Source organism: Tinamus guttatus, unplaced genomic scaffold (assembly GCF_059628265.1).
Source record: "Tinamus guttatus ecotype Peru unplaced genomic scaffold, ASM5962826v1 Tinamus_guttatus_pri_ptg000347l, whole genome shotgun sequence".
Classification (NCBI taxonomy): domain Eukaryota; kingdom Metazoa; phylum Chordata; class Aves; order Tinamiformes; family Tinamidae; genus Tinamus; species Tinamus guttatus.
The window spans coordinates 1811373-1838675 of NW_028288881.1; the positions used below are offsets into that span (position 1 = coordinate 1811373).

A 27303-nucleotide genomic window follows, 5' to 3' on the forward strand; every position below is an offset into this window, starting at 1 on the left:
CCAACTCAGCAATATTGGATTAATTTTTACAGCTTGAGACACTCTTTCCAAATACAAATAGTAAGAAGTTCTCTAAAAGTCATTGCTGAAAGTGCTTTCACCAACTGTCAAGAGTTCAAACTCTCCTGCAATCCTAACTCCCATTTTATTAGTGCCTTGATGTTGCTTTAAAGGCAACAAAACCAGCCCTTACTACTTGAGCACTTAAGCAGCTTTTACCTTGCTATTCTGATAGAACAGAGCTTCCAGGAATTGAGGCTCCCGTATTGTAGTATTGTCTAATGTGAAATGCCTATAGCAGCTGCCTCTGCTGCAAGGAAGTACAGAGCTGTGTTTCTGCAGACTGCATCTGTAATGAAGTACAGAAAAAATGCCAGCAAAACCAAGCTCTGGTATCTGGACCTCGACTGCTGAAGTGTTGCAAATAAATAGTTCCTGAAAGGCTGGTGGCAAGAGTTCAGTGAGTGAAATGCAAAGCCCACAAACTTAAGACTCTAGTTGCTTCTCCAAGTGTAAAATGACTGCGTTTGTACTTACACATTTGGCTCTGCAGATCTTCCACAAACCTATGGCCCAGATGCAGGGTTTAGATTCATTCTGTAGAAACTCTTCCAGTGTAATCATGAAGAAAAGAAGTAACTTCAAAACTGCTCTAGGTGCCTCATTATCCATGTTAACCTTGTATCTGTACTAAAGAGTAACTTGCTAAAACAGTTTCTCAGTGAACTCTTTCAATTACTGAAGCATGATGACTATGATAGATGACAAAAATCACCATACACTTAAGAACTTATTCACACTTCAGAAATCAACCTGAAGCACATTTATTGAGTTACAACCATTGTCATGTTCAGCACCTCCACTGAAGTACACTGCTATTTCACAACCTGCAGCAATCACTTGGGTGTCTCTTCAAAGTTGGGCTCTAAGGGTAAGATAGGGAAAGAGAAGAAAAGCCACATTAGTTTCTTCTTACTCCAGCCTCAAACACCCCATTCATATGCTACTGAAAGGAAAAGAATTAAGCTGGGGAGCTAAAATGAGGTGTTGCTGTAGTGTACAACTCCACTCACTCAGTCACATAACTGTCTAGATTCGGCATACTTTGTAATACCAACACTGGTGTCACTTATGGTTGGCAAAGCCACAGCACTAGGGAAGCTGAAGAACTTGAAGAACTAAAGAAATAACCCTGCCTTTAAGTAGGTAATTTTGCCTATAAGGCAGACAGATTTGGTTCAGTCCCTTCGCATTCTAGAAAAACATATCAGAACAAACATGTCACAATCAATCTAGATAATACAAAACATGCAAAGTTAGATCCATTACATGACCTCCAGCTAACTGGAAAACAGTCCATTTCACATAATTTAATCACAAGTATTCATGAGGAGAAAGTTAAGTTCTGTTCATCCACTAATCACTGGCTTTCCTGATGAGCTTACAGAATTTGCAAACTGTAATCTTGAGAAAACTGGCTTTTGAAGTGACACGTTGCTGACCTCTTCTGGGGAATAAAAAAAAAGCAAGAGCGGTGCCTCAGAGGGTTGTTTCTGTGGGGTCTGTGCAGAGCAATTAAGATGATAACCTACTCTGATGCTTAATTCAGCTAACTAATACCTAATTGAAAAAGGCTGTCGGATGTTGACAAGGATATTCACTGGTGGCTTTTTATCTGAGATTATTATCCTTATTAAAACTAAACAGAAATTAACTTAGAGGACTTGGTAATGAACATGTATGTCCTTACTTGTATTTAGAAGTTAAGGAAGAGTGTTTACTCACCCTCAAATTTGAATTCTGGAAACTTGGTTAGATCTCCCTCACCATACATCCGCTGAAGTCTAGCAAGGGATTCATTCATGTCTTTCTGAAACTCAGGGCCCACATCAATAGGCCCCCCAGCCTGTCTGAAAAAGTAAAAAGTTCCAGTTAATAGTTCAGTTCTCAAAGGTCAGAGGGAAGTTTTACATTCTCATACCCATTTATGAATTAAAAATCACTTCCAAAAACAACTAAAGCAAACAAAAATGTTCGCAAGAGTCAAAATGAGGCATGCCATAAGGCCTGTTTACCACACAGATAAACAATGTTCCCAGGGCTTTCTGCAAGGACTGATGAATATCTAAGCCCTCAGGGCAGCAATTTGAGACATAAAACAAGTATCCAGGATTGGACTGGACTTTTCATTTGTTCCAGGTGGATTTTCTGCACAAAATTGTGATTTGAACTGCTGCTATTCCTGACTAACTTTATTCTTGCAAAGATAACATGATTTGAATACTAAACAAAAAAGCAACAAAAGAAAATGAAGCAAAATGGCACCTTGCATTGAGATACAGTCAGACAGGAATTTCTTAAAATACAAACATAAGACAGTAACTTTACAGATTAGTCATACTGTGCAGCACCCGCCCTGGTACCAGTTATGGCTGGCAAGGAGGCAGGAATCACGCTTCCTCTGAGCAGGCTATTCCGAAGCTGTGGAAATCCATGTTTTCTTCCAGGCAGCTCCCATCCTTCCCAAGACAGCTACTTCATATTATCACATTCAGCCTCAACAACCTGAGCATTACACGAAATGTCTATAACCTTAGCTTCCTGATAAGTAGTTCACTACAAGAGCTTATGATTCCACATGAATGGAATTGAACTTATTTTGAATAAGACTTGCTCTTTTGTGCGCATGAGCACGCATAAGCCAGAAACCTATTTCAGAACAGCCAATGCACTGGTTAACGTGGCAGCTTCTTCTGAACCAGAGGGAAAAGAGCTGCGTTCTCCATTTGCAACGCTGCCACAGCTACCTTCTCCCTCGATGCATTCGACAGCAATGTATGCCAGCACCAAGCGAAGAAACACCCCACGTTCGGGCTAGCCTTTGAGGGGGTGCTCTGAGCAGCTTTCGAGGGTGCAAGAGATTCACATCCTTGCTCCTTGTTTTGTTTCCAAACCGGGCTACGTTCTGCTTTAGTACCGTTCTGTCCACGGAGTCCCCAGTGAGAGCCGCATCAGAGTGCCACATTGCTCCAAGAAGGACAAACAACCATGACAACCTTCACTCGTTTTTAAAGGCTGGAATATTTAGTCAAAACACTTTTATACAGCTTTACACAGGCACTCACAGAGAGGCTGCTCCAGTGAAAATAGGCTCAAGAGACTGTTCTTTCTCCTTTACCTCAGTAGGAGGTACAGTAGAGAGAGACAAGTTCATCAGTGTGATACTGAAAACAGCTAAATGCCTTTTTGAAAGAACACGTGTCTCCTGCTTGGTGACCCCGGCAGTTAACGGAGACTCTCCCGCTGATGCAGGAGCAAGCCTCACAGCATCCAGAGCCAAGGCTGCACAACTAACGCATCTGGATGCTTGCCACAGCCAGCAATTCTTCTAGGCCTGGGAAAAGCTACAAACGGGTGTCCCGTTCGCTTGGGGACACCGCTATCTACTCACTTGCTCTTCGTGTTGTACTCCCGGATCTTGTCCAAGAACAGCTTCTGTACCGGGTCGAGCTCCTTGGCCCTGTTAAAGGCGACAGCCGAGAGGCCGATATTCCTGCGCAAGTGCACGGAGACGGCGGCGCGCAGCACGGAGGAGAGACGCAGGATCTGCTGCAGGATCATGGTGAACACGCTGGGCACAGAGACACAAGGAATAAATGGCAAAGCACGGACCGAGCACGTTCCCAAACGCCCTTCAGAGCAGACCGGACACTCAACCCCCGCACGAGGAGCCCTCGGGCAGCCCCGCCGGACACGCTGCCGCTGGGCAGGGGCCGCCACCGGTGCGGACAACGGGGCGGATTCAATTAACTAATAACAACAAAACCAACAATAATAACAGTAATAACAATAGCAACGACGGCAGGGCCCGCACGGTCACCTTGGTGCCGCCGCCTCCCGCCGGCCCCGCCCCGCGCGCACAGCCCGCCGGGAAGCCCCGCTCCCCTCCCCGCCCCCCCGCGCGCAAAGCACCCTGGGGCCGCGCAGCTCCCGCGCCCCCTTCCCCCGCGCCGCCCCGCGCCCCCCGCCGGGCACGGCGGAGCGCAGCACTGGGTCCCGCCGCCGCCGCCGCCGGAAGGAGGCGAAGCGCTTCCGGGTGAGCGGCCCGGCGGGACAGGCGGCATAAGCGGGGAAGGGCAGGGCGGGCGCCGGGGGACGCCGATTGGTTGTCCGTCGCGGCGCGGGGGCTGCTGGGAGCTGTAGTCCCGGGCGGCGCGGGAGGCCGCGGCGCGCACCTCCCGCCCAGTCCCGTCCCGTCTCGCCGGGCCCGTCCCGACCGCGCGCGGCCTCGCGGCCCCCTGCGCGGCGACCCCGCGGGGAGGCAGCGGAGCGGAGCAGTGCGCGGAGCCGGGCGGCCGTGCGCGGGGCCCGGCCCGGCGCCGCGCAGGAGGCGGCGGCGGCGGCAGCGGGTGAGCGCGGCGCGGCGGCCCGGCCCGTGTTTTGTTTCCGTTTCTGGCGGCGCCGCGCTTCTCATTTCCGTTTCGGGTTCAAACAGCTACGAGGTGCCGCGACCTGCGCTCCTCCCGGGGCCTGCGCCGCGGTGCCGGGGCAGGGGCCATGGGGCCCGGTCCCCCCCGCGCGACCGGGCGGGGGGCGCGAGTGTCCGGGCGCTGCAGGGGGGCGCCCGCTGCCCAGATAGACCCGTGCGGTCCCGGGGGGAAAGCGGAGGCTTCGGTGCGCGCCTGGGGGGTGGCGGCGAGAGGAGGCGCGCGGAGATCCCGGCGTAGCAGCGGGCTGTCATGAAGGGCCCCGGTAACGCGTGCCCGCTCGTGCCGTAGGGGAAGTCCCTGCTTTGTCTCGTGGTTATGGTCTGTGCTGGACACCGGGTGAGTCTCAGGGGCTGTATGGTGGAGCAAATAAGAAAGAGAAGCTGTCAGGCTTTAATGCGCACAGTTCCAGCACAGCTTTGCTCCAGAGAAATGCAGCTGGTGCAGTTTTGCCACTGCATAACGCTCCTTACAGGCTGCTTGAGCACTGACCTTAATAAGGTCAATGTGTGACCTCAGTGCTCTGAGGAAGAAAGCAAATGCCAGAGCTAGTTCTTGTGGGTTTGGTGATTGCTTGTGATTACTTACTTATTTAGCTAGTTTCAGACAGCTGCTGTGCTTGGTCCAGTCAGGCATCTTTCTTGTGGAGAGTCTGAGAGCTGACACTTGGGGTGATGTTCTCCCTGTTCATTTTATTTAGTAACTCCTGGGGAATTCACCTGCACATGGGTCTCTGCAGCATCCTGTAGCAACAAGTTTCATTAGACTCTGTGTGCCATACTGATATTTGTTTTAAACTTGCTGTCTGATCATGTTGTCAAGATTTTTTCATTTCAAGTGCAAGATAGAGTGAATAATCCTCCCTGTTAGCCTTCTCCAGAATGTCAGTGACTCTACATGTTTTCACAATATGATTTTTCGTTTTTCCACTCCTGTCATCTCCCTTTCTTGCACTTTTCCTGTATTGAAGCATCCTTTCCTTTTCTCTGTTGCTTGCTGCCTGCCCTGCCGGCTCCGCAGGGTAAAGGGCTCTGCAGGATGCAAGCGTGGGAGTGCTTACACAGTACCACGTTAATGGGTGCTTTCTTGTGTTCCTCTGTCTTGCCCACAAACTCATTGGTTAAAAAGACAAACCATTGTATCTTAATAGAGTGAATAGTCACTAAGCCCCATGCCCACTTAGAGTCCCATCCACAGGGAACTCCAGAAAGTCTTGCCTAGTTCTCTACACTTGCATTACTGTGTTCTTACAATAGCTACTCACTGCGTGTCACTCTGCATTTACCACTGTTAAATTTCTCCTGCATGTCACTCACTCAAGATCATGAGTGTGTTTTTTTTGTTTGTTTGTTTTTTTGTGAATCTTCAGTTTTGTCAGTAGTCTTGTGTCATCAGTGAATTGTGCCTCTGTGCATATCCCTTTTTATGGTTACTTACAATGTGCCAGGGAGCAAAAAATTAGCCCATCTCTTCCAAGTGCTGTTTGTAAGATGCTGCTTTTAAGTTCAGCCTTTCTAGGGGGATGATATGTACCAGAATCTAGACAGCAACATTTAAACATTTTCAAAGAGCTTTCAAAAGTTCTTTGCCATTAAAGTTTGTAGCTGACTCATTTCAATTGTATCCAATAAATATGAATGCCTCCAAGTAAAACAAGCTCTATTTCTGTTTATAATCCCAAATTTCCCTTCATTTAAGGAACAGGTATCATCATCTGATTTTGGAAGTCTGCATTAGCTTTAGATACTTTTAAGCTGAATTCTTAGAGTTAAAATACTGTCCAATTACTTGGTTATATAAAGTCTGATGGGACACTGTAACTTCCTAACTGTAACTTCCTAAAATTCTTTTCTGTTCATAGCTGTGTTCTTAAGACATTTTAGCCATGACTAAGAGGGATGCAGAGGAGCTGATAGAAATAGAAATTGATGGAACTGAGAAACAAGAATGCACGGAAGAAAGGTATGTACTGTCTTTGTTTTGAGGGTCTTTATGTTGTAACCATTCGTTGTTTTGTCTTTTATTTTCCTAATTGATTTCAAATTTATGACTGTACACATGAAGTTCAGTTTTTCAGATTTATTTCTGCAGTATAGTGAAGAAATAAGTATAAGTGTTTTATAGGTAGGAGAAAATAACTCTATCTTAGCGAAAGCAACTGGGTCAGTATTACGTCCACACTCCTGCCTTTGATTTTATCTGTCAGGAAAGCTGAAAAAATGTGGAAACAACATTCTCAGTTTTGTGGGCCCTGTTCCACATTTCCTCCTTATCTAATTAAATGATGCTTGTCTTGAAGTAGGGGTGTAGCCAGTATAGGGCAATATAGGACACTGCCTTCATCTTAATTGCTTGACTCCCCAACCACTTGATTTGTTACCTTCTTTATAGCTCTCTTTCCCCTACTTTTAATTTCTATAGGAATGTATCTACATGTACTTGCTGGGACCTTACAGCTCCACCATGTTCTTCTGTGAGCAAAATGAACTTTTCAGCTTATCCAGTCAGTTGTTTTATTCTTACTTACCCAAGGTCTTTTTTTTTTTTTTTCTTCAGTACAGTAGAAATGATATTCTCTCTATACAGGAGATTATTAGCTCCATTAAAACTGTAGTCACCAAAGTCTGATCTGCTCTGCCTTATTCACCTTTACCTATCTTTTTTTAATTCCTAATGCTTTCTTCCTAAATCTCACACTATTTTTGAAAACTCAGAGAGGCAGTTACTACATTCAGCAGAGATTGCTGAGGTTGTAGATGACCAATTCTTTAAAAATTTGTTTTGTAAACTGATTCTGAGCCATTTAAAGTTTCTCTATGTCCTGAACTCCTTATGTATTTTTTTAATTCTTACTAACTGACTTTCTAGTTTCAATCTGGGTAAACTGAAAGAGGCCATCTCTCATGAATGGTCTTGGGATATGAATCCCATAAAATAGAGGTTTCTGAATGCCCTTGCCACTATTGTAGTCATTTTAATACAGGAGAGGCCCAGCATGCCGCTTGCAAGAATGCAAGTTGCTGTAGTTCCATCTGGTTGTCACTTGTATGCATAAGTTCGTGCTGACTGGTTAGAAGATGTGGATGATTATTCTGCAATTTTTTCTGCATTCTGAATTTTCTCCCCACTTTGTTCCCTACTCTGCAGTCATCATTCATCGGTCAGTCACTAACTCAGTAGGTGACTAGTTTCGTTACTTGAAAAATCTCCCTCCTTCACTTGCATCAGGGCTGGGAGGTGGCTTTGCTATGTTTCTCTTGCTCTGTATTCCACATCTCTAATGGTTACTCCTTGTTAATAGCTGTGTGGCTTCTCCTGAAGCCCATTTAACTTGCATCAAAACAAATTAATATCTTGCTGGCAAGGATTTGAAATGCGAAAGTGAAGAGCAGTTTAAGCCTTTTCTTTTGGCACAGAGACAATGACATCACTTGTGCCTTTTGACTGTACTTCTCCATTGTTCCAATCCCTCCCAGCTTTTGGGTTTTTGTCTTTGAACTTTCTTGAGCCAGAGTTCACTGTTGTTTTTATTCTTGTCTTAATTTATCCCATTGCTTTCTCAAGAGGTTCTGCTTTTAGCAGTGTCTTCCACACCCCCACAAGTCTTTCCAAGTGTCACAGAAACTCCCTATTCAAATGTTCTACCTCTTTTCTGTGTAAAATTTTCTATTTTTAACACACAAAAAAATTTATCTCATACAGTGCATTTCTTCCTTCGCTGAGGATTTCACTAGCACCACAGTACCTAGATCAATTTAATCACTTAATGAAAATATTATGCAGCACTTAAAGACTCCCTTGGGACTAAAAGCCCAAGTGAGGTATTAGTCCTAAAATCTCCAGCTTTCAGGTAATCTTGTGTGTTCCTGGTGATTATGTGTACTCTTAGTAATCTCTCTGGCTCACTTATTGCAGTCCCAGAACCTGATCTTGGAAGCAAACTGCAGAGCTGAATAAAGGTTATTCTGCAGTGTTTGGCCTAACTACAGAGACTTCAGGAGGGAGGGAGGAGAAAGGTGTATTCAGAGGGTTACTGTGTGTGGATATGTTCACCTTGGAGAATTTTCTGTTTTCAGATCCGTCCCAAGCTTTCTGCTTAGTGAATTGCTTAGTCTGTTCTTCAGTTACCTGCTAGAAAGCCAGTCTGTGCCTGTTCAGTGGCAAAAGACAAGGCGGCAGTAGAGGTTGTAAATGATGCAAATGTAGTATAAGTTAGCCAAAATCATAACAGATCAGCTGTGGAGGGGCCTAGTAAGGGTAGGTAATTGGGAATCAAGAGGCTGTGGAGTCTCTTTCTCTGGAGATCTTCACACCCGGATGCCACCCTGTGCCACATGCTCTAGGTATCCCTGCTGGAGCAGGGGGTTGGACTAGATGATCCCTACAGGTCCCTTCCAACCTCAGCCATTCTGTGACTCTGTACAAAGTTACAGTGAGCAAGTGCAGCATTTTACCTAGTGGTAGAAATGCTGCATTCATCTGGAGCTCTGAATGTCAGTAAAAATCTGGAAAAGGCTTGAATATGTTTAGTAAAAAGCACATCTTAACAATATATGGTTGTATTCTAAGAGGAGATACTAACATTTTAGAATGAATAGAAAACATAACAGATATGTATGATGCCATATGGATTAAAGGTACAGCTTTTCTCTTTTTTTACAATTAGTCTAATTTTTACACCAAGTTCCGATAGCTGTATTGAATCTTTATAATTAGTCACTAAATCATTTCTAGTTTAGGCAAGATAATAAATATTAGAACATTTGAGTAAGTAATTAATGAAAGCTTATTTCAGTGAGATACAAAGTTTTAAGTGATACTGGAGTGTTTGAAGAGACTCCTGTCCCTACATCTTTGTAATCTGCAGGGGCTTTGAATGAAACTAGAAAGCTTTAACACCAATTTTATCCAACACAACTGTCATGTTACATAGAAATTTAGTTAGTATATATAAGCACATATGTAAGTGTATATATATAAGCAACTGCTTATACTGCTTGCTGATGTAACTGCTGGATAAAGGCATCCTTTATTTGAGCTCAACTGCATGCATTTCATGAAGCAGTGCACTTTGATGCAGAAGTAAGCACAGTGGAGGGGGAATTCAGTTGCCTCCAAGCAGTGACTGGTGTCAGTGCTGTCTGCTCATGATCTGTTGTGTTCATTTGGTGTTCAAGCATTGTTGAGCAGACCTACACCACAGCAGAGTTTGTGAGTCAAGCTATTGACATCAATGAGCCGGTTGGAAATCTTAAGAAGTTACTGGAACCCAGACTGCAGTGCTCCCTGGATGCACATGAAATCTGTCTGCAAGATATCCAGGTAAATTGAATGATTGTGGAAAAATATTTTCAAGGATTTTTTTTTAAGAAGCATTTTACAAATCTAGTCTCTTTCTTCCATTCATGTAACTCCTTCTTCACTTGGTATATAAGTTGCAGTTAATTAAGACTATAATTCTGTTAGCTTCCTCATCTTCTACTATTTAATATGTATGTACTAGTTCAGTACAATTAAAACCAGAAGACTTCATGGATCATGTGAGATCAAAGAGGTTCATGGGAGATGCAGGGGAGAGTGGAGGGAGAACCCAAACACAAAAACACCCTTCCATGTAAAAAATATCATTGCATTTCAGGAGTATGAAGGCAATGACAATATTATTTAAGTAAAAACTCTTAAGGTAGCTCATATCATTTATTGCTGCTTGAACTTCTCAGAGTCTGTTCTTGCTTTGAATCTCCGAATAAAGAAAGTTTGTGTTTTATAGTTTTCAGGTGTATAGATAGTGAAGCATTGCACAATAAACTTTCCATAATGATGTGTTCTTGGACAGATGAAAACCTAAAAGAAGTGGTGTGCAGTTCCCTGATTGATGTTTAATTTCAGTAAATTTGTGATAATTGATTTAAAGTTTTAAGAGCTGCCATAGTTAAAAGCTTGGTAATCTTCTGTATTGTACTACTGTGCTTACTGGTCCTTCACAGTTCTCTGGAGAGCCAGAAAAATCAGTGGCGTATTTAGCACAACATTGACGTTTTCCTGATTTGGATAATAGTGAGAAAGATTTAAAGTTCTTAATAGGGAAACTGCCTGATTTGTAGTGAGTTTTGGCGAAGCAAAACCTGGGAAATTATCTTAGTGTTATCATTGTAATTGCTCTCATATTGCATAGCAGTTCATTCTAAATATTCAGAAAGTTAGTATTACAGTAAACTCTCACAACCAATGTAATAGCATTTAACAAAGCAAAAAGGATGGTCCTGGATTTAGGTCCTGGATTTTTCCGAATACATGCTTACCAAAAAAAAAAAAAAAAGAGAGAGACTGATTGAAAGCCAATTGGGATTATATTAGCATGTGCTGTAAGGATTGCAGCAAGGATGCTGGTTTCCTCACAGTGGAGTTTTCTTTCTTTTACTCCTCCACCTCACCCTTGTCACACTCTTTACAGGCATCATCATGTGTTAAACAGAAGAACCATTTAATCTGTGTTCAAAGAAACAACAGGAAGAATACTGCTTTTAAGAGAAGAATATTTATTGCAATGTTAAAAAATGAAAATAGGATCTCTTTTTTTTTTTTTTTTCCCCCCCACAAAGTAATGATACTTTTGGGCATTTCTATACTAATTGGGCTAAAAACTGTTTCACTGCAAGTGAAATGCTATCTTAATCAGAACAAGATGACAAATATCAAATTCTGATGAAGTTCTTGGTGTTGGGTACTATATCTACTTAGTTACAAAATATTTGCACCCTTCTTTAGAAAATTCGTTCTAGACACTAAGTATTTATAAACTTCAAAGGAAAGTAAATATTTCTTGTAACTAATGCGTTTGTGAGACTAATGTGTTTTTTTTCTTTTTTTCTTGATTTTTATCAAGCTGGATCCAGACCGCAGCCTCTTCGATCAAGGAGTAAAAACAGATGGAACAGTACAACTCAGTGTGCAAGTAATATCTAGGCAAGGTAAGTAGTTAATTTTGTTTAATTTTGTCTGTTGTACAGGCACAGTAATATTGTGATCAAAATAAATCCTCTGCTCTTTCTAGTAGTAATACTAAGAAAATAACTGAACTGTCACATACATTCAGAATGTCTTTTCCATTGTATTCCAAGGTAATGTGTAGTAGTAATTTAAATATATATGATTAACTGATGCTGTCTAAAATGTCTTTTTCCTCTTACAATAACTTCATATAAATTTCACTGTTAAGGAAAAAAAAGAGAGTCAAATTGTGGTAGTTGCCTAAAGTATTAGCCTTTCATTAAGGATGGGTAGTTCTTCACATCAGACCAAGGGTTTAGGCAGGCAAAAGATTTTAACTGTGTGGCAGTCCTGTCTTGGTGAGGAGTGTGAGCTTGTGCACTGCTGAAAACCTGGCTTAAAAGCCTGTACACCCCTACCTGAAAACTGGTATGAAAGGTTGGGTTCAGCAGCTGTTACCTGTTTTCCTTGGATGAAAATTTGGACTAAACCAGTGTGACAGATGAGCACCAACCAGGTGGGCAGGTGTTTGTTGATACATAGTCTTTATTTGTTTGCAGTGTCAGGAGCACCAGGATTTCATCTTGTCAAATGCTTAGCATTTAATAGCTCTGCTTATTGCTTTGTGCCCCGTTCATCTGCTTTGCCCCCTCCGTATGTCTATGTGAAAGGACTCATTGAGCAACTGTGTGTATTGGGCTCTGGAAACACCTATAAGTGCTACTGTTGGTAGCACTTGAAATTAACAGTGGCAACAAGTTCCTATTGGAATAGAGTATCTTTGATTTTTCTGTTCTGAGTAATGTAAACTAAGCATATTATCAAAATTTGGGAAGAACATCTGTTTTTCTTGTGGTTTCAGCACAGATTAGGCTGGAGAAAGCCTTTATGTTTTGTATTAACAGTGTTCAGTAGGACTAAAGATTTGCATTTAATCCTGTCAAGTAACAAGTACTGAGTGGAATTCTAAATTCCTCATATGCAACTGCTCTTAATTCCTGTCCAGTAGTTTGTAATGTGCAGCATTCAGACTTCCATTTTCAGAAGGATGCAGGTGATGATAAGGATCTTTCAATAATATCCTCCATTTTCTCCAATGTTTTCAATTTTTAATGCAAAACTGGGATGCACGACCAAGTAGCCTAAAAAGCTCCTTTATTTATTTATTTATTTAATTAATTATTTTATTTCTTCCACTTCAAAGTAAGCACCTAAATATTAAATACCTTAATACCTTTGTATAACTTCAGAGCAATCCTCAGTGATATTTCTCAGGCACTGATACTGAACCTTTAAGCAGCTCATAAGAATTGTGACTTCAAATTGAGTGAAATGTGGCAAGGCAGAAGATCACAAAACAAATGACATAGATATAAATAAACTATTAAATGGATCACTACCATGTTACTCTGAATGCAGTGTCCCTTTAAAAAGGCATTTTTTGTCTTGTTGTTACAAGATGTGGAACCGTGATGAGGATACTTCTCATATGCTTTCCAAAGCATTTCCACAGGATTAACATGTTCCTGGATAGATGCAGTTCCACTTACTTGTCTAAGGCAAGAGTTTAGTATCAGCCATTTTTGCTGAGAATTTCTGAGCATGTGTGCCCAGCTGTGCTGTAGGTAATTACAGAGATCTCAGGGTCAAGCAGTGGTGAAGCAGGAGATATTCTTTGGATATGGGCATCTGAAGTTAGAGTCCTGTTTTAACTGTGTAACTCCTTATTTGTATATGGTTTCTAAGGAGTGTTTTGTTTTTTGTTTTTGTTTTTTTTTTCAATATCTAGGCTTTAATTTTTAGTATGTAAAGGAAGGATTTATCAGCATACTGGACCACATTGGTTTAGATTAGAAGTGTGTTTTGACTAATGTCCTGTCTCTAGCTGTGGTCATTATTGTGTATTTAGAGAGCAAAACCAGGGTGCCCATAGATCAGTGTGTTCTGTAGTATATTTTCTAGCTTCAGACAATTTGCAGTGAAGGGACTTGTGCTGGAGGCTGCATCTAGGAATCTTGATGGCCAGTTGCCTTGCATTTTTTGTCCTTTTTGGACCTATTTGTACTTCTGATGCATGTGAGACTGAGACACGGAGTTCCGCAAATTTGTGTGCTGGCCAAGGGGAATGGCTGTAAAGTTATATTGAGAAATAATTTATAAAAGCTTTATATGAAAATTTGTAACATTTGGCTGAAAAGCATCAGAAATAAAGCTGCAGAAGATACAAAATCTAACTTGCTTCGAGACTTGCGTGAAACATAATATTTCCCTGGAATCTTTAGACTGTAACCTGAAACAAAAAACAGCGTTTGTTTCCAGGCAAAGGCTAGAAGTGGTCCTCTATTTTCTTATAAAGTAGGTAGGAGTTTGAGACGAGATGCAGCTAAATCGGTGAATTTATTTTAATCCAGCACTGCAGTGAGGTAGGTGGCAGACTGTTACTTCGCAAGATTTTTACTTACAAGCTGATCCCTCTGCAGAGACTCATCACTTTGATCTCCTTGTTTGCATTATGGATAAAGCAGTAGATTCACAGTTGTTTTGGCATGTAGTTATTTGACAGACAGTGAGTTGTTTTGGAGCTTTAGCAAACAAATTATTTCTAAAAGCATTTTCTGGTTACTTTCTTTGCTTATTCTTTGGGAATCAAAAAATAGAACTTTAACTCTTATAGTGTTTGCCCATATCTATTCTTACCTGAATTTAAAACCAATCTTTGCTTCATAAGTTAATGGCCTAGTAAAAACAATTGCTGTTTTGTGCAAGTGTTCTTACTTGTGTGCTTTATACTTATGTCTGTTTGTTCCTCTAGTCAATCACTTATTGGTTGCCTTTACCTATTTTCGCATCTTTAATTTCATATTACCATATACAGTCCCTTTTATTTTTTTCTGCTCTCTGAACGCAGAACTTCTTGTTTGAATTCTGTTGCATCGATGTCTGATCAGAGCCGCTCCAATATTTGCAGGCTGGTAATCAGGATTAGAACTAGGTCGATATAAGTTGTTTCAAAATCGCATGCTCCTTTTATGTTTTGTTTCAGTAGTAAATATAATAGGGAGCCTTAGAAGTCTCATACTTGATTGTCACTTCGGGGTAGAGTGTTCAGAATGTGGAGCTATGTTTCAAATGCACTTCAAATGGATTTCTTTAAATAAGAAATAGAATTCTTGAGCAGAGATTATGCCCTTTTTAAATTTCAGAGGGTAAAACCAGAAGGTTTTTGTATACTTAGGGAGACTTTTACTTGAACTGATCTAGAACTTGAAAAAGTGCTGAATTGGGAACCCTGTAAAAATAAGACCTGTTTGGCCACATATCAGAGAGTGGACAGGCAGTGTGCTTCTCAGCAGGGTGATTGTCAAGTTTTCCAGAATATGATAGATCCGTGGAGATATGAGCAGATGACCAAAATAAGATGACCTGATTTTGCCCATTCTATTATGTCTGGTAAACTGGATGCTAGTTTACTTCAGTGCTGCTACTGTTATCCACAATTTGCTACAGAGAGCACATTTTCATTCCTTTCAGACAGCACATTGTGTGTCCTATACCATGTGATTTTTATCAGCTATATGCACATTGTTGGTGAAAAGTGCCCATTTATGCCTCATTCTGATAATCGTATATACCTTCATCTCTTTAGTCTTTTGCTCCCTTAAATACCTTTTCATTCTCTTCATGTGTAGCAAATATCTGAAGTCATTGCCTTACCTTTTTCTTCGGTCCAGTAATGAGACGTACATTTGTGAGGCCTCTTGGCAGCTTCCCCGAAGCATGGCTAAGCAGGCAGTGAGTTGGAGCTGCTTCGTTATGATCCAGCTTATTTGATGGTTTTGTTTGTTTGTTTGTTTTTGTTTTGTTTTGTTGTTGTTGTTTTCCTTTTCTCCATGATTCCCCTGGCACAGGCTGCCCAGAAAGGTTGTGGAGTCTCCTTCTCTGGAGATCTTCCAAACCCACCTGGATGCAGTCCTGTGCCACGTGCTCTGGGTGTCCCTGCTGGAGCAGGGGGGTTGGGCTAGATGATCTCTAGAGGTGCCTTCCAACCTCAACCAGTCTGTGATTCTGTGGTTCTTGGTAAGAAGAATAACTATTCTTGGGTAAGGATAGAGTTTTTATTTGTGTAATGCACAAAGAATCAGAGTATGGTCTGGAGCCCAGATGTTAATGTAATTAAAAAAAAAAAAAAAAAAAAGTTCATGTCCTCTTACATGTTTAATTAAAAACAAAAAAAACCCCAAAACTCTTCATTTCTGTTGGCTTGGTATTGTTTCCTAAGATGTCAAGTTGTGCAAGATCTTTGGAAGATCAAAAATGGCGCTCCTCTTGCTTTTGATTTCTTTTGTTAGTTTTGGTAATGTTGTGCTTGCTGGTGTGCTGTTGTGCCAGACGCATCGAACATTGATATGAAATGAAGCCAAGTGAGTGGGAGCACTAGCCCACAGTTTGCCTCTGCTCGTCTGTATTTCTTGTTCAGGAAGGTTGTATGGTAGCAGGGTGGCTGCTGTGTTTCAAGGTTATTTGGAATACATCTCTGTCTTTCTGAATTAAAATGGCATGAATGGGATGGATTCCAGATGTGCTGTGATATTTTCTTCTTTTTTTTTTTTTTTTGTATTTGTTTTGCATCTACAGGAGATAACTGATCAATGAGAAGAACAAACTTTCTATTGAGTCGCAGTGTTTGCAGTCACTTGGTGTTTTCTAACTGACATCTTCTCACATTAGTTGATTTCAAATCTAAAAACACACTGTAGGAGAGAGAAATACAGTGGACCTAAACATTCATGACCAGAATTAAACACCAAACAATAGCTATAACGGCAAAATAGTGGCTTTTCCACCACTGGTGGTGTAGTACCAGGGTTGTGTTTTTCCTTTTTTTTTTTTTTTTTTTTTTCTCCATTTGTCTTGCAAGTAGAAAGTTCAAGGCTGAATAAATTCTCTTTGTCATTTTTCTCCAGTTGAATCCATTTAAAATCAACAGGAGTTCTTGTATGAAAAAAAACTTAATTTGTTCTTATGAAAGTGCTGCTTCTATTTTTTCCACCTAAAAGGTGAATAGATTGGGCTTTTAGCTTTTTATGGCAGTATAAGCTCCAGAACTAACCTTGTGCTAAACTTCAATGTAGATTGGACAACTGGGATGTGAAGCAGTGTTCCATGCAAAGTATCGAACTGCAACTGTTTTGGTGGTGTGATGTCCTGCAAATCTTGCCAAATGAATGTCAAGTCAAGGTTTTCAAAGTCATGTTGGATTTAAAGATTTTTATGGATTTTCACAGAATAGCAGAGGTTAGAAGGCATCTCTGGAAGTTGTCTTGACCCTGTTCAAGTGGTGTCAACCACAGCAGGTTGGGGTTGGGTTTTGAGCAAAGATGACACATTCTTTTCAAGGATTTTCAGCAGAGGTGTTGAGGGAAGGTGCCTGTATGTTTGACAGAGGTCTGGTGAAGTACAGTTGTTCTTGGTACTGTAATGAAAATGATATGAGCACAAAAATGGAAAGAAATTATTTCTTTTTAGTGTATTATACCAGCTTTGTTGCTGGGGAGGTGACAGAGAGGAGGTGTTTGTCACGTGTCTGGAAAAGCCTTCTAAGCAAAGTCAGGCTGGTTGTGGTGCAGGTAGGGCAGAATGCCCTCGTACATCACTACCACCTCTGTGGTTTTCTAGAGCATCAGTGTCAGTATGGGCTGCTTTCTTCCTGCTGCACAGTGCAGCAACAGGCGTATGCAACAGGGGTGGAAGGTGCCTTCAGGGACTGACATAAAACCACAAAACAAATATCTAATAAAGTTAAATGTAAAATCGATCTCAAGTGTGTGCTGTTAAGTATGCTGCCTCCTGCAGAACAACAGTGTTAACCTGACTGTGTAGATGCCAGAGAAAGTGGAGAAATACTGTAAAGATTGAAAGTAACACCTGTTTATTGAAGAGAGGCAAGCAGGTTTTTTTATTATTTTTCTCTTGGTGCACTGTTTTTTTTTCTAAAGATCAAGGGGTTTTTTTTGTTCAGCAGAGGGGCATACAGAGCATCTTGTTCAATATAGGTGGAAAGAATCACCTATCTATAATAAAACTAGAAGACTGGGGAAGGGAAGAGGGACAGTTTTGCGTTCATTTGTAAAGGGTGTACTTGAAAGTTGGTACTGTGGTAAGTATGGACACTTTGCAGAAACTAGATGATGTTCCTTTGTCATATATCTCTCTAATGTTTGCTAACATGTTTTAATCAGTCAGTTAAAACAGCATTTATCTATCATTTTGCATTATCTTTAACTTTTGGTATTCCTGTGCCTAGGGATAGAGCCCAAGTTAAACATCCTTGAGATTGTGAAGCCTGTGGAGACTGTGGAAGTAGTGATTGATCCAGATGCTCATCATGGTGAGGCTGAAGCTCACCTTGTTGAAGAAGCTCAAGTGATAACCTTGGATGGAACAAAACATATAACAACGATTTCAGATGAGACCTCTGAACAAGTGACACGATGGGCTGCAGCACTGGAAGGCTATCGAAAGGAGCAGGAGCGCCTTGGAATTCCCTACGGTACTTAGCACGTGACTGTGGGCGTGTGGTAGGGAGGGGATGCTATTTTGTTCCTTTGGAAGTTAGCATTTTTTTAATAAACTGTAACTTAACATTGGATTTACAATTCAAAGTGTTCTGGTACCTCCAAGAAGGGTTTTGTGGTATGGGAGAAAGCAATGCACGTATTTCTGCAAAAGAGAGAGCTAAAGAGTTTTTAGAAATTGATTTTCTTCGTGACTATTTGAACAGCAATCAGGAGTTGGGGAGGGAAGGAGTCTAATCTAAAGATATCGTAACAAGGTACTCAACAGGCTGCAGGAAGTTAAGTACGTTGTAAATTGGGATTTTGTATGGAATGCAAAATGTTGGCTTAAATGCGGTGGAAAAACATGATTCAGAACTGAATGTAAAGATACCTGTATCTTTACCTAACGTAAAGTAAACGATAATCTCTTTTGAGCTAGTGTTGTTAGCACTGAGCAGGTTACTCATTTCTTGTTATCTTACACTTAAAAGGCACTTTTTCTATGTTGAAGATTGAGCTGCAATTCCAGTTTTAGACCTATATGATATTCAGCTTATGCATTTGTGCTTTTGTGACTCTTTGAAATGTACAGTTATGTTCTGCACATGAAGCTATAGTACATGAGCAGATTTGCAGAATCAAAGTATATTCGGCCAAAGGGATATTTTGAAGTTATAAAAATATGCCAGTGAAGTCATAGGTTAAAAATGTTTACACATTATTTCTGATAGTTAAAGATTTTAAAGATTTTTTGATGCTTTTGTGTTATTGACAAACATTTCCAAAATAGCTTTTATCATGTCTGTTAGTTAAGGATGTGATGCAGAGTGCATTCAGAGTTGTCTTACCCTACCACTCATCCTTGAAATCTTGCATTAATGAGTGAGCTTGTGGGCAGAAGAAAATTATTTAAGCCTGTATTATTAAGACCTTGATACTGTGAATAAGTTTTACTAATTTTGTTGCCTGGCCTTAAAAAAAAAAAAAAAAAAAAAAAAAAAAAAAAAACACACTTGTGGCTTTAGACATTTAATGTTGTCTTTGTCACAGGAGTGCAGATTTTCTAGGAAAATGATGCTCGCTTGTTGTGACAAAGATCTCTGTGACCATAAGCCTCACTTGATACCCGAAAAGTGCACTGCACTGTCTATTGCAAGGACTCGTGCTGAAGTGGGGCACCACTGTGTTCAGTATTGGGATGCAGTGAGAAATCCCTGGGAAGTTAACTCCGGGAGATGGCAGCCGCTTGCCTTTGCTTGTCATTGCCAGCTCCAGCAAGGAGCAGCTACGTGTGCAACGGGCACGTTGGCATTTCTGCTTTCTTTTCCCGCAGATCCCATACAGTGGTCGACAGACCAGGTGCTGCACTGGGTGGTGTGGGTGATGAAGGAGTTCAGCATGACTGACATAGACCTCAATGCGCTTAGCATCCCCGGGCGCGAGCTCTGCAGCCTCAGCCAGGAGGACTTCTTCCAGAGAGTCCCACGGGGAGAGATTCTCTGGAGCCATTTGGAGCTGCTTCGGAAGTGTACGGGAGATGTTTCTGAGACCGATTTTACTCCCTCCACCCTTCTCCTTGCTTTCCTTTTTTCCTTTCTTCTTCAGGGTGACAGGTTCCAGTTCATGTTAGCAGTAAAAATTAGGGCACTAGGTACAGGAGATATTAGTGAGAATGACTGCTGTTATGAAGCTTGTCTTTATATTAAACATTGTTTGCCCATCTTTCATCAAATTTTATAACTAATAGGGAGGAAACAGTGACTTATGACTCAGTCTTTCCTTCTAATAAAGATCCTTAGTTTGTGCATCTTCTCTTTTTGACAGTTTTTTAATTACATATTGACTTTTCAGTTGTTTAATGTACACCTCTGTCTAAATAGATATGAATAGTATTAAGCATATGTAATGAAGTCCTTAGACTGTGTACAGCACAGCTGATGAGTAATGCATTGGGTGTCTATAAATACGCTTTTAGATCTACTTTGCTTGGCTGTAGTTAGGCAGGCTAAAAACAATTTCCATCTTGAGTCTTGCTATTAATTTATATTATATCTCTAAAGATTTTAGAGGATTAAAAATCAAAACGATGCTTTGTAATTCACCATCAACAAATGTATTTCTAAAAAATGACAAATATTAGTTATCTCTAGCCATAAAATAATGGGTGGTGCTTGTCACTTGCAAATATTTATCGCACTTCAGCTTATTTAACTTTCTCTGAAGTACAGAGGTATTCAGCTGACCTGAAGTTTATGGGTTGAACAAAAATGTAACATTTTTTTTTTCTTTTAATTTTCAGATGTGTTGGCTAGCCAGGAGCACTCTGGAGAAATAGCAACTGTAACTATTGATCAGCGTGAGTAGTTTGTTGATTTACACAATTAATTGTTAGCAGGACCCTTGTTTTCAACACTGATGATAGAAGATTTACAAACACACTAGAGAGAGTAGTTTGCTTTTGTGGGGAGAAGTGCATTTTAAGCTTTAAATAAAATCTTTGTGTTTGGGGTATTTTGTTCCTTGCTGAAAGATTCCAAATAACCTGACTAGGAAAGCTTGTCATCTTCATTTTGTATTACAGGTTTTCCCCTCTGCTATGTAATTGTGATGAAAACTGTTAGTTCTCAACAACTGAAGTTGCTATGTTTACATTTATTTATTTATTTGTGTGCTCATATGTGAGTGAATGTGTATTAATTTCTACAAAAGAGTTCTAGGATATATATCTTAAACTCAAGGACTTTCTTTTTTTAATGTTATGCATTAGGTTAATGAATAGCTATTTTAAAATGTTTTGAGTTGAGGAAAAAAAAATTCTCCGAAAATAAAAGGAGATGTGGAAGAGAGGGCTTGTTTAGAATTGGTACATGAAAGTTTTCAAGTTACCAGCAACTCATTCTTCTAGTTGCCATACATTATCATCCATTAAGAAAATGAATCGCTTTGTAAGCAACTTATGTACAGTATAGATAAGCCATTTATTACATCCTTGGTATGTGTGTAGCTAAAGTCATTTAGAGTGTGGACTTTATGGGCCACCTCTGACACCACTGCAGTGGAAGGATATTTCACTGCTGCTTGAATATCAGATTTGGAGGGTTGTTCAGTGACTACAGAAAAGAAAAGCATTAGGACAGATTGTATGGGAACAGCTTGAAGCTGAAATACAGGCATGAGATTTCTTTCACAGAAATGCGTAATACTCATGAAAATAGACAGAAGCTAATGCCTTACCTATAATTCAGTATCTCCTACAGCTTTAAAACCACTGTTTCCACTCTAAGAGGTAAAAACTCTTTAAATTATTCTTGGCATGGTGACTTATTAATACTGCATGTCTCTTCTTTAGCAAAGGAAAAAAACAGCTAGATATTATGATAATACAAATAATAAATAATATATGCCTGTGCATCTGATGTTTCTCTGCCAGCAATTTATAATTGATGTTTTGCAATGTTTTCTGCTTTACAGCTGTGCAAATTATTCCAGCATCTGTACAGCCTGCTACCCCAACCACCATTAAAGTAATCAACAGCAGCGCAAAGGCAGCTAAAGTACAGAGAGCTCCGAGGATCTCTGGGGAAGACAGAAGTTCCCCTGGCAATAGAACAGGTACTGTCTCCATTATTTAAAAATGCAGAGATAGTAGGCACTTAATCTGAGTTACAGTTTTGCAGGACACATATCTGTCACTTTGAGTATGGTGGTTGTAGAAGAAATTCACAGAACATAGCACGGGCACGTGCAAACCTGCCAAGGTGGGTGGCTCACCTAAGCACTACACTAAGGCCATCCCACAGCTTCTTGCAGCGGGTGGAGGCAGCGGCCCAAGTGCTGTACAGTAGATGAGATGCAGAAATTGTCCATCTCTTCCTGTCATTAAACAGTCTGTCCTCTCAAGCCCCTCTACCACATCGCTCAAGCTCGTAGCATCTTTCCACTTTTGTTCACAGGCAGTGGGAAGAGGAACTGTGTGCTGCAGAATCCTGCTGACTCCATCTGCCTTGCTTTTTCTTTCTTTTTCCTTTTTGTCTTTTCCTGCTGGCATCCTCAGAATTTAGCAGGTTTCAGATTCCTGTTTTGTTGTTAAATTAATGCACTTTCTGGAGAACAGCACACTGAATTTGCAGGTTATTTTCAGAGTTCTTGTTATTCCTACATGCTCTTTGATTCATTAATAACTTATTACATTGCTTTCTCACTGTCACTTCCCCTCAGGTTCTCTCTTCTCCTGTGAACTGTAGTGTTAATTCCCTTCCTCTGCCCACCTCCCCCCCCCAACTTTTTTCCCTTTTTCCTTTTAATTCTCTTATAAAGTCTGTGGTGCTGAAATTAGGTTGTTTGGCCCAGACTTTATGAACTGGTGTCAATGGGAAAGACGTTACAGGTTTCTCCCTTCAAATGTCGGGTCTGCTGTACATCTCATTGAGAATTTAGGTATTTAACTTCAATTACTCAAGTAAACAAGGAATTTTAGTGATGTGGTCAATGTTGTAAAATGAATTTTTCGGTATGACTAGTACTGCAAGTAGAAACCTACAGATTAATATATTTTAAACAAAAATTATTATATGTATTTATATCAGAAAAGGAATAACTGGCTTTCACTAAATCTGTTCTCTTTCAGTGGTAGATATGCATCTGAATCATCATGTTTAACATTATATAGATTTCTTCTTAAGTTTAAAATGAGTATATGAGAAATCTTAATTTGCTATATTCCTTGGGTTTTTTGAATCAATATTTATTAACTTGAAAAATATGATTCATTTGTAAAGTAGGAATAATTAAGTAAGCTCAAGGGTTTTGGGGGAGGGGTTGTTTGTTTTTCTGAGCACATTCTGTGCTAGTTTGTTTAATGTGATAGCTGAGAATTTTTAGCCATGATGAGAACATAAAAAGCACTGCTTAAAATGGATATCTTATTCCTATTTCAACAGGAAACAATGGCCAGATCCAATTATGGCAGTTTTTATTAGAGCTTCTTACTGACAAAGATGCTCGGGACTGTATTTCTTGGGTTGGTGACGAAGGAGAGTTTAAACTGAATCAACCTGAACTGGTTGCTCAGAAATGGGGACAGCGCAAAAACAAACCCACCATGAACTATGAGAAGCTTAGTCGGGCCCTGCGGTAAGAAACTTTGAAAACTGACCATGTATGAAGTGTTTAGCTTCCACCTAACAGGCTATTTTATTTTTGGCTGTCATAATGTGAGACTTGCATGTTTTTTAGTAAAAGCTTTACTAAATAGAGTTCTCAAGCTACTTTCTTCATCTGATCTCAATAGCATTAGAAATAACTCTATTTTTAAAAAGTGAGGGGAATAATACAATAATGATTGAATATTTCAAAATATATTTTAGGTTATTGAACTTGAACTAGTGACATCATGAACATGAGTAACTTGTGTAGGTCCCTTTTTCAAAGAAAAAAAAAAAAGAGCAAATTCAGTGTCTTCAGCATTTATGTTTTCAGTAATGTGCCGAACATGTTTTGTTAGCGGTGAAAGAAACAGAAATGTATGAATGCTCTGATTTGTTTTATATTTTGCAGGTTATGTATGCACCTCTGGCTTCTGTTGCAGTATAACAAAGACATTCTTCTGTGATTATTTAAATATTTTTTCCCTATGTGTATCATTTTTCTCTATATAGAACAAAATTTGAGTTTACACTTTCACTGAGTTACTCTGTTATTCTCACAGTATAGATGTTCAATTCCAAAATATGGTTGATAAACAGATAAGTCTCAACCGTTGTTGTTATTCCCATATAGTGAGCTTCTCTGTTTGAACAATTTGCAGTGTTTCAGACCATCTTAATTCTGTGATCTTGCTCTCATACTTTGATAAAAGGAAACTGTGCTATCAGTGTAGATGCGCATCGATGTAGAGGACGTGCCTGGGGAACAAAATGCAAGTACCTGAATGTTAGACTTCTCTTCTGAATGTTTTGGCCTCTGGAAGAATTTGGAAATTCTTCCAAGTTCTCTGAAATCGTTCAGAGACTGAACTTTCTTATTCTCATATGGTTATATCTATTCTGTTCATTGGTTGGGAAGACAGGTTTTTAGTACCTCATGCTGCAAATATTTAAGCAGTTTTAAAACTTTTCATAGGAGTAAACTTGCATACTAGCTTAAGTCTGAGATAAAAGCTTTAGTTTTAGTGGTCTCGGTTCTGCTCATGTTATTTTCCAAGAGGAATTACGCTCTGTTCAGGTGAGTGCCAAGGAGAGGGGGACGATCCAATCCCTCCTTCCCACGGGGGCGCGGGAGGGCCCCGCCAGGGCCAGGGCTTCTCCTGCCTCGTGGCCATCGGGCTGCAGGGCCGGACCCCAGCGCCGCTTCCCGGCCCGGGGGCCTGCGAAGCCATTCCCGTATTGCTGTGTTTGGCTGCATCTCTGCAGGGGTTTGCTGAAGGCGCCATGTGCAAAACCTCTGCAACGTCAAAATCGCGTGAGTGGCTTTGTAACGTCCTCTTGGTTTTTGTCAACAACTCTGCAGAAGATTTCAAAGGCAGCTGAAGAACTGAGGAGTAACATTCTGATCGCTGGGTGCTAAACAGATGCCTGCACAGTAATTTGCATAAATCTCTATTAGAAGTTCTGCATTTATGTTTTAGTCACAGAATCACAGAAGTCACGTTCTTCAAAGTCGTGCTCTTTTGGCAGCTGCATCAATATTGACATATTTTCTAACACTTCAGTGTCTGAGGAGATACTCATTGCCGCTTTCTACTACTGAGAAAAGCACTGCTGTCAACCTAAACTTTTAGCAAAACAAGAACAGTAGTGTAGATGTTTCTTCACCCAATGTTCTGAAGTTACTATGTTAATTTTTGATTAATATAGAAAATAAAGTTGACATTATTGAGCAAGATCCAACCCTCTAGGTTATAGAGTTGGTGTAAGCGTTGTAAACGGGTCTGTGCTTCACTGGGAGGCCAGATGTGATGGACACGATGCAGAGCAGGTCACAGCAAGTCGCTTGTTGGCAGGGCAGGTGACAAGAAGGTCTGGAAATGGGGCTGATGTGGGGAAAGTGCAGCATGGAAGAGGGGTAGCAGCTAAGGGGAGGCAGAATGGGATGCAGGGGAAGGTGGGAAGAGCGGAGCGAGGAGGCAGGGAGCAGGGCAGGGTGCTGGGCAGAGCGGGTGTCCCCACCCGTGGCCAGGTGTTCTGCCAGGGGAACTTCTGATTTCAAAGAGTCTGAAGAAATTTGGTAGGTTCTTACTTATTTACTCTCCACGAGAGCTAGGAGACAAAAGCCAGCCTTCCATTTAACCTAGCTTGGAGCAAGGAACCTCTTTGTTTTACAAGCAGGTCCTTCAGAGGACTGGCTCCTGGACTGGCTCTGAGCTGTTGATTTTGAGGAAGACAAATTAGGATTTTTTTTTTTCCAAATTTATCACGAGCTTGCTATGATTATCAAATACAAGTTATGTCCATCTTGCATTTTCTTAATGAGAAATGTAATCCGCATTTTATTAGTGCCTGCAGTGAAACAAGAACAATAAAACTGTAAAATGCCAACTACGTTTGTTCTCATTAGTATTACCTAAGGATTTGTAATGTCTGTGGAGTGAAGTTGAGCATCTAGGCTGTATCTCTACTGTGTCTCTGTTAAGTGTGATAACTTTCCAGTAGCATAATACAAAATGCATTTGTAGGTAAAGAAAAGTCACTTTACTTGCAATTAAAAGGCAAAGGATGTAGTTGTGTCAGTACTTGAAGTACATAAAAGAGAAAGCAGAATGTGTTTTTACAGTTGTACTATCTTTAGAGCAATTGTTCCCTTCCTATTGTTTTCAGTAGCATAGAGAACAGAGTTTATCTGCAAACTGTTATCTACGTGATTTTTTTTTTATTCTTGGAAAAGCAGGGAGAAGAGTAAAGAAGGCAAATGACAACAACAAGGGGAAGACAACATTTTCTTATCTTGATATATGAAATTACATGAGAATCTTGATGAGGAAAAGATCAGTTTTTGGCCTTGGCGTGTTCTTAGGCAAGCGACCGCGTATCGAAGTTACAGATGCTGAAAACTTACATTGATTTTTCCTCCCCCATTTTGCAGATATTACTACGATGGAGACATGATCTGCAAAGTGCAAGGCAAGAGGTTTGTGTACAAGTTTGTGTGTGACCTGAAGACCCTGATCGGGTACAGCGCGGCGGAGCTGAACCGGCTGGTCACGGAGTGCGAGCAGAAGAAGCTGGCCAAGATGCAGCTGCACGGCATCGCGCAGCCCGTCACGGCCGTGGCGCTGGCCACGGCCTCCCTGCAGGCAGAGAAGGACAACTGAGCGCCAGGACGGGACGGGGAGCCGCAGGCCTTCGTGTAGGAGTGCAGCACTTGCTGCTCTTACCTTTACCGCAATTGGAAGTTTCTTTTCTTTCTTGACAGTACAGTATGATGCATGATTTTCTACCAAGAAAGGGGACTGCTGTGAATTTGGATCTTTTAACAGCATATATTTCAGTGTAAGTTAAGGGATTACCACAACCTGTGCAGCTTTGAGGCTGGGTCTGTGTGGTAGGCGATCTTGAATTGGCGAGGAGGGCTCAGCTGGTCGGTGTTGTGTGTCCATAGCTCTACAAGGTCATTTTTGCAGTGCTTTTAAGAAAAATTAAGTACTTACAGGAAGCAGGGCGATCGGTTGTCTGAATTCGATTCTTGCCACTCTTTTGCTCTCTGCTGAACTACCAGATGGGTTTGATGCTTTCAGAGTTAAACGTGCTCCTTATTCTCGTGTAATCAGGCAGAGTTGGGAGAAAGGCACGGTCAGCGTCACAAAGCATCAGGTTCTCCATAACTTCTGTGTGTATAAGCAGAGGAAACTAAAACTTGACCCAACTGAAGATCAGTGCTGAAGAAGGAGATCCAGGTTTAAATCTGGCTTAGGTGAGAAGCCAATTATGAGTATTTCATGGTTATATGTAGATAATATGCATATATGAGGGCAAGTACTTAACCTGTTTTGTTAATACTAGCTATTTAACAAAAGGATAAAATGAAACAAAACCAGACAAAATCCATCCCATCCCAAGCCAGGGTGATTTGAAAACTTACAAAAATATACCCCTTGCCCAAAGAGTAGGTTATTCTGGTGGGATTTTTTAATTCCCTCTTTGCCAAGGTGCTTATACCTGTGGTAGTCAGCCTTAGTAACTGAAGACTTAAGTTAATCACAGTCAGCAGTCTCTTCCTGTTTAGAAACAAAATGCAAGTTAAAAAAGTTTTAGAGAACTGAAGTTCGACTTACA

General features: G+C 40.8%; 2 protein-coding genes across 2 annotated transcripts; one reads left to right on the forward strand and one right to left on the reverse strand.

The window, feature by feature from the left end:
- Positions 1–790: 790 nt before the first annotated feature.
- ATP5PF (ATP synthase peripheral stalk subunit F6) lies at positions 791–3651 on the reverse strand. The gene is made up of 3 exons (XM_088529799.1): positions 3452–3651; positions 1786–1910; positions 791–925 (listed from the first exon to the last, which is right to left on the reverse strand). Exons 1-3 carry the CDS (start codon positions 3619–3621, stop codon positions 897–899), a joined length of 324 nt encoding a protein of 107 aa, XP_088385925.1. The 5' UTR covers positions 3622–3651; the 3' UTR covers positions 791–896.
- A 2676-nt stretch (positions 3652–6327) lies between these two features.
- GABPA (GA binding protein transcription factor subunit alpha) lies at positions 6328–26355 on the forward strand. Its single transcript, XM_010214755.2, has 9 exons — positions 6328–6449; positions 9665–9809; positions 11374–11458; positions 17782–18027; positions 19368–19562; positions 20334–20390; positions 21506–21646; positions 22975–23167; positions 26114–26355. Exons 1-9 carry the CDS (start codon positions 6373–6375, stop codon positions 26340–26342), a joined length of 1368 nt encoding a protein of 455 aa, XP_010213057.2. The 5' UTR covers positions 6328–6372; the 3' UTR covers positions 26343–26355.
- Positions 26356–27303: the final 948 nt, after the last annotated feature.

Excerpts from the sequence above, each read along its gene's own strand:
- GABPA (XM_010214755.2), top strand. The coding sequence starts at position 6,373 with ATGACTAAGAGGGATGCAGAGGAGCTGATAGAAATAGAAATTGATGGA. Across the intron at positions 11,459-17,781 it reads GCAAGTAATATCTAGGCAAG|GGATAGAGCCCAAGTTAAAC; the intron begins GTAAGTAGTTAA and ends TCCTGTGCCTAG. Across the intron at positions 23,168-26,113 it reads AAGCTTAGTCGGGCCCTGCG|ATATTACTACGATGGAGACA; the intron begins GTAAGAAACTTT and ends CCCATTTTGCAG.
- ATP5PF (XM_088529799.1), bottom strand. The coding sequence starts at position 3,621 with ATGATCCTGCAGCAGATCCTGCGTCTCTCCTCCGTGCTGCGCGCCGCC. Across the intron at positions 1,911-3,451 it reads GAGTACAACACGAAGAGCAA|ACAGGCTGGGGGGCCTATTG; the intron begins GTGAGTAGATAG and ends TTACTTTTTCAG. Across the intron at positions 926-1,785 it reads TCCAGAATTCAAATTTGAGG|AGCCCAACTTTGAAGAGACA; the intron begins GTGAGTAAACAC and ends TCTTACCCTTAG.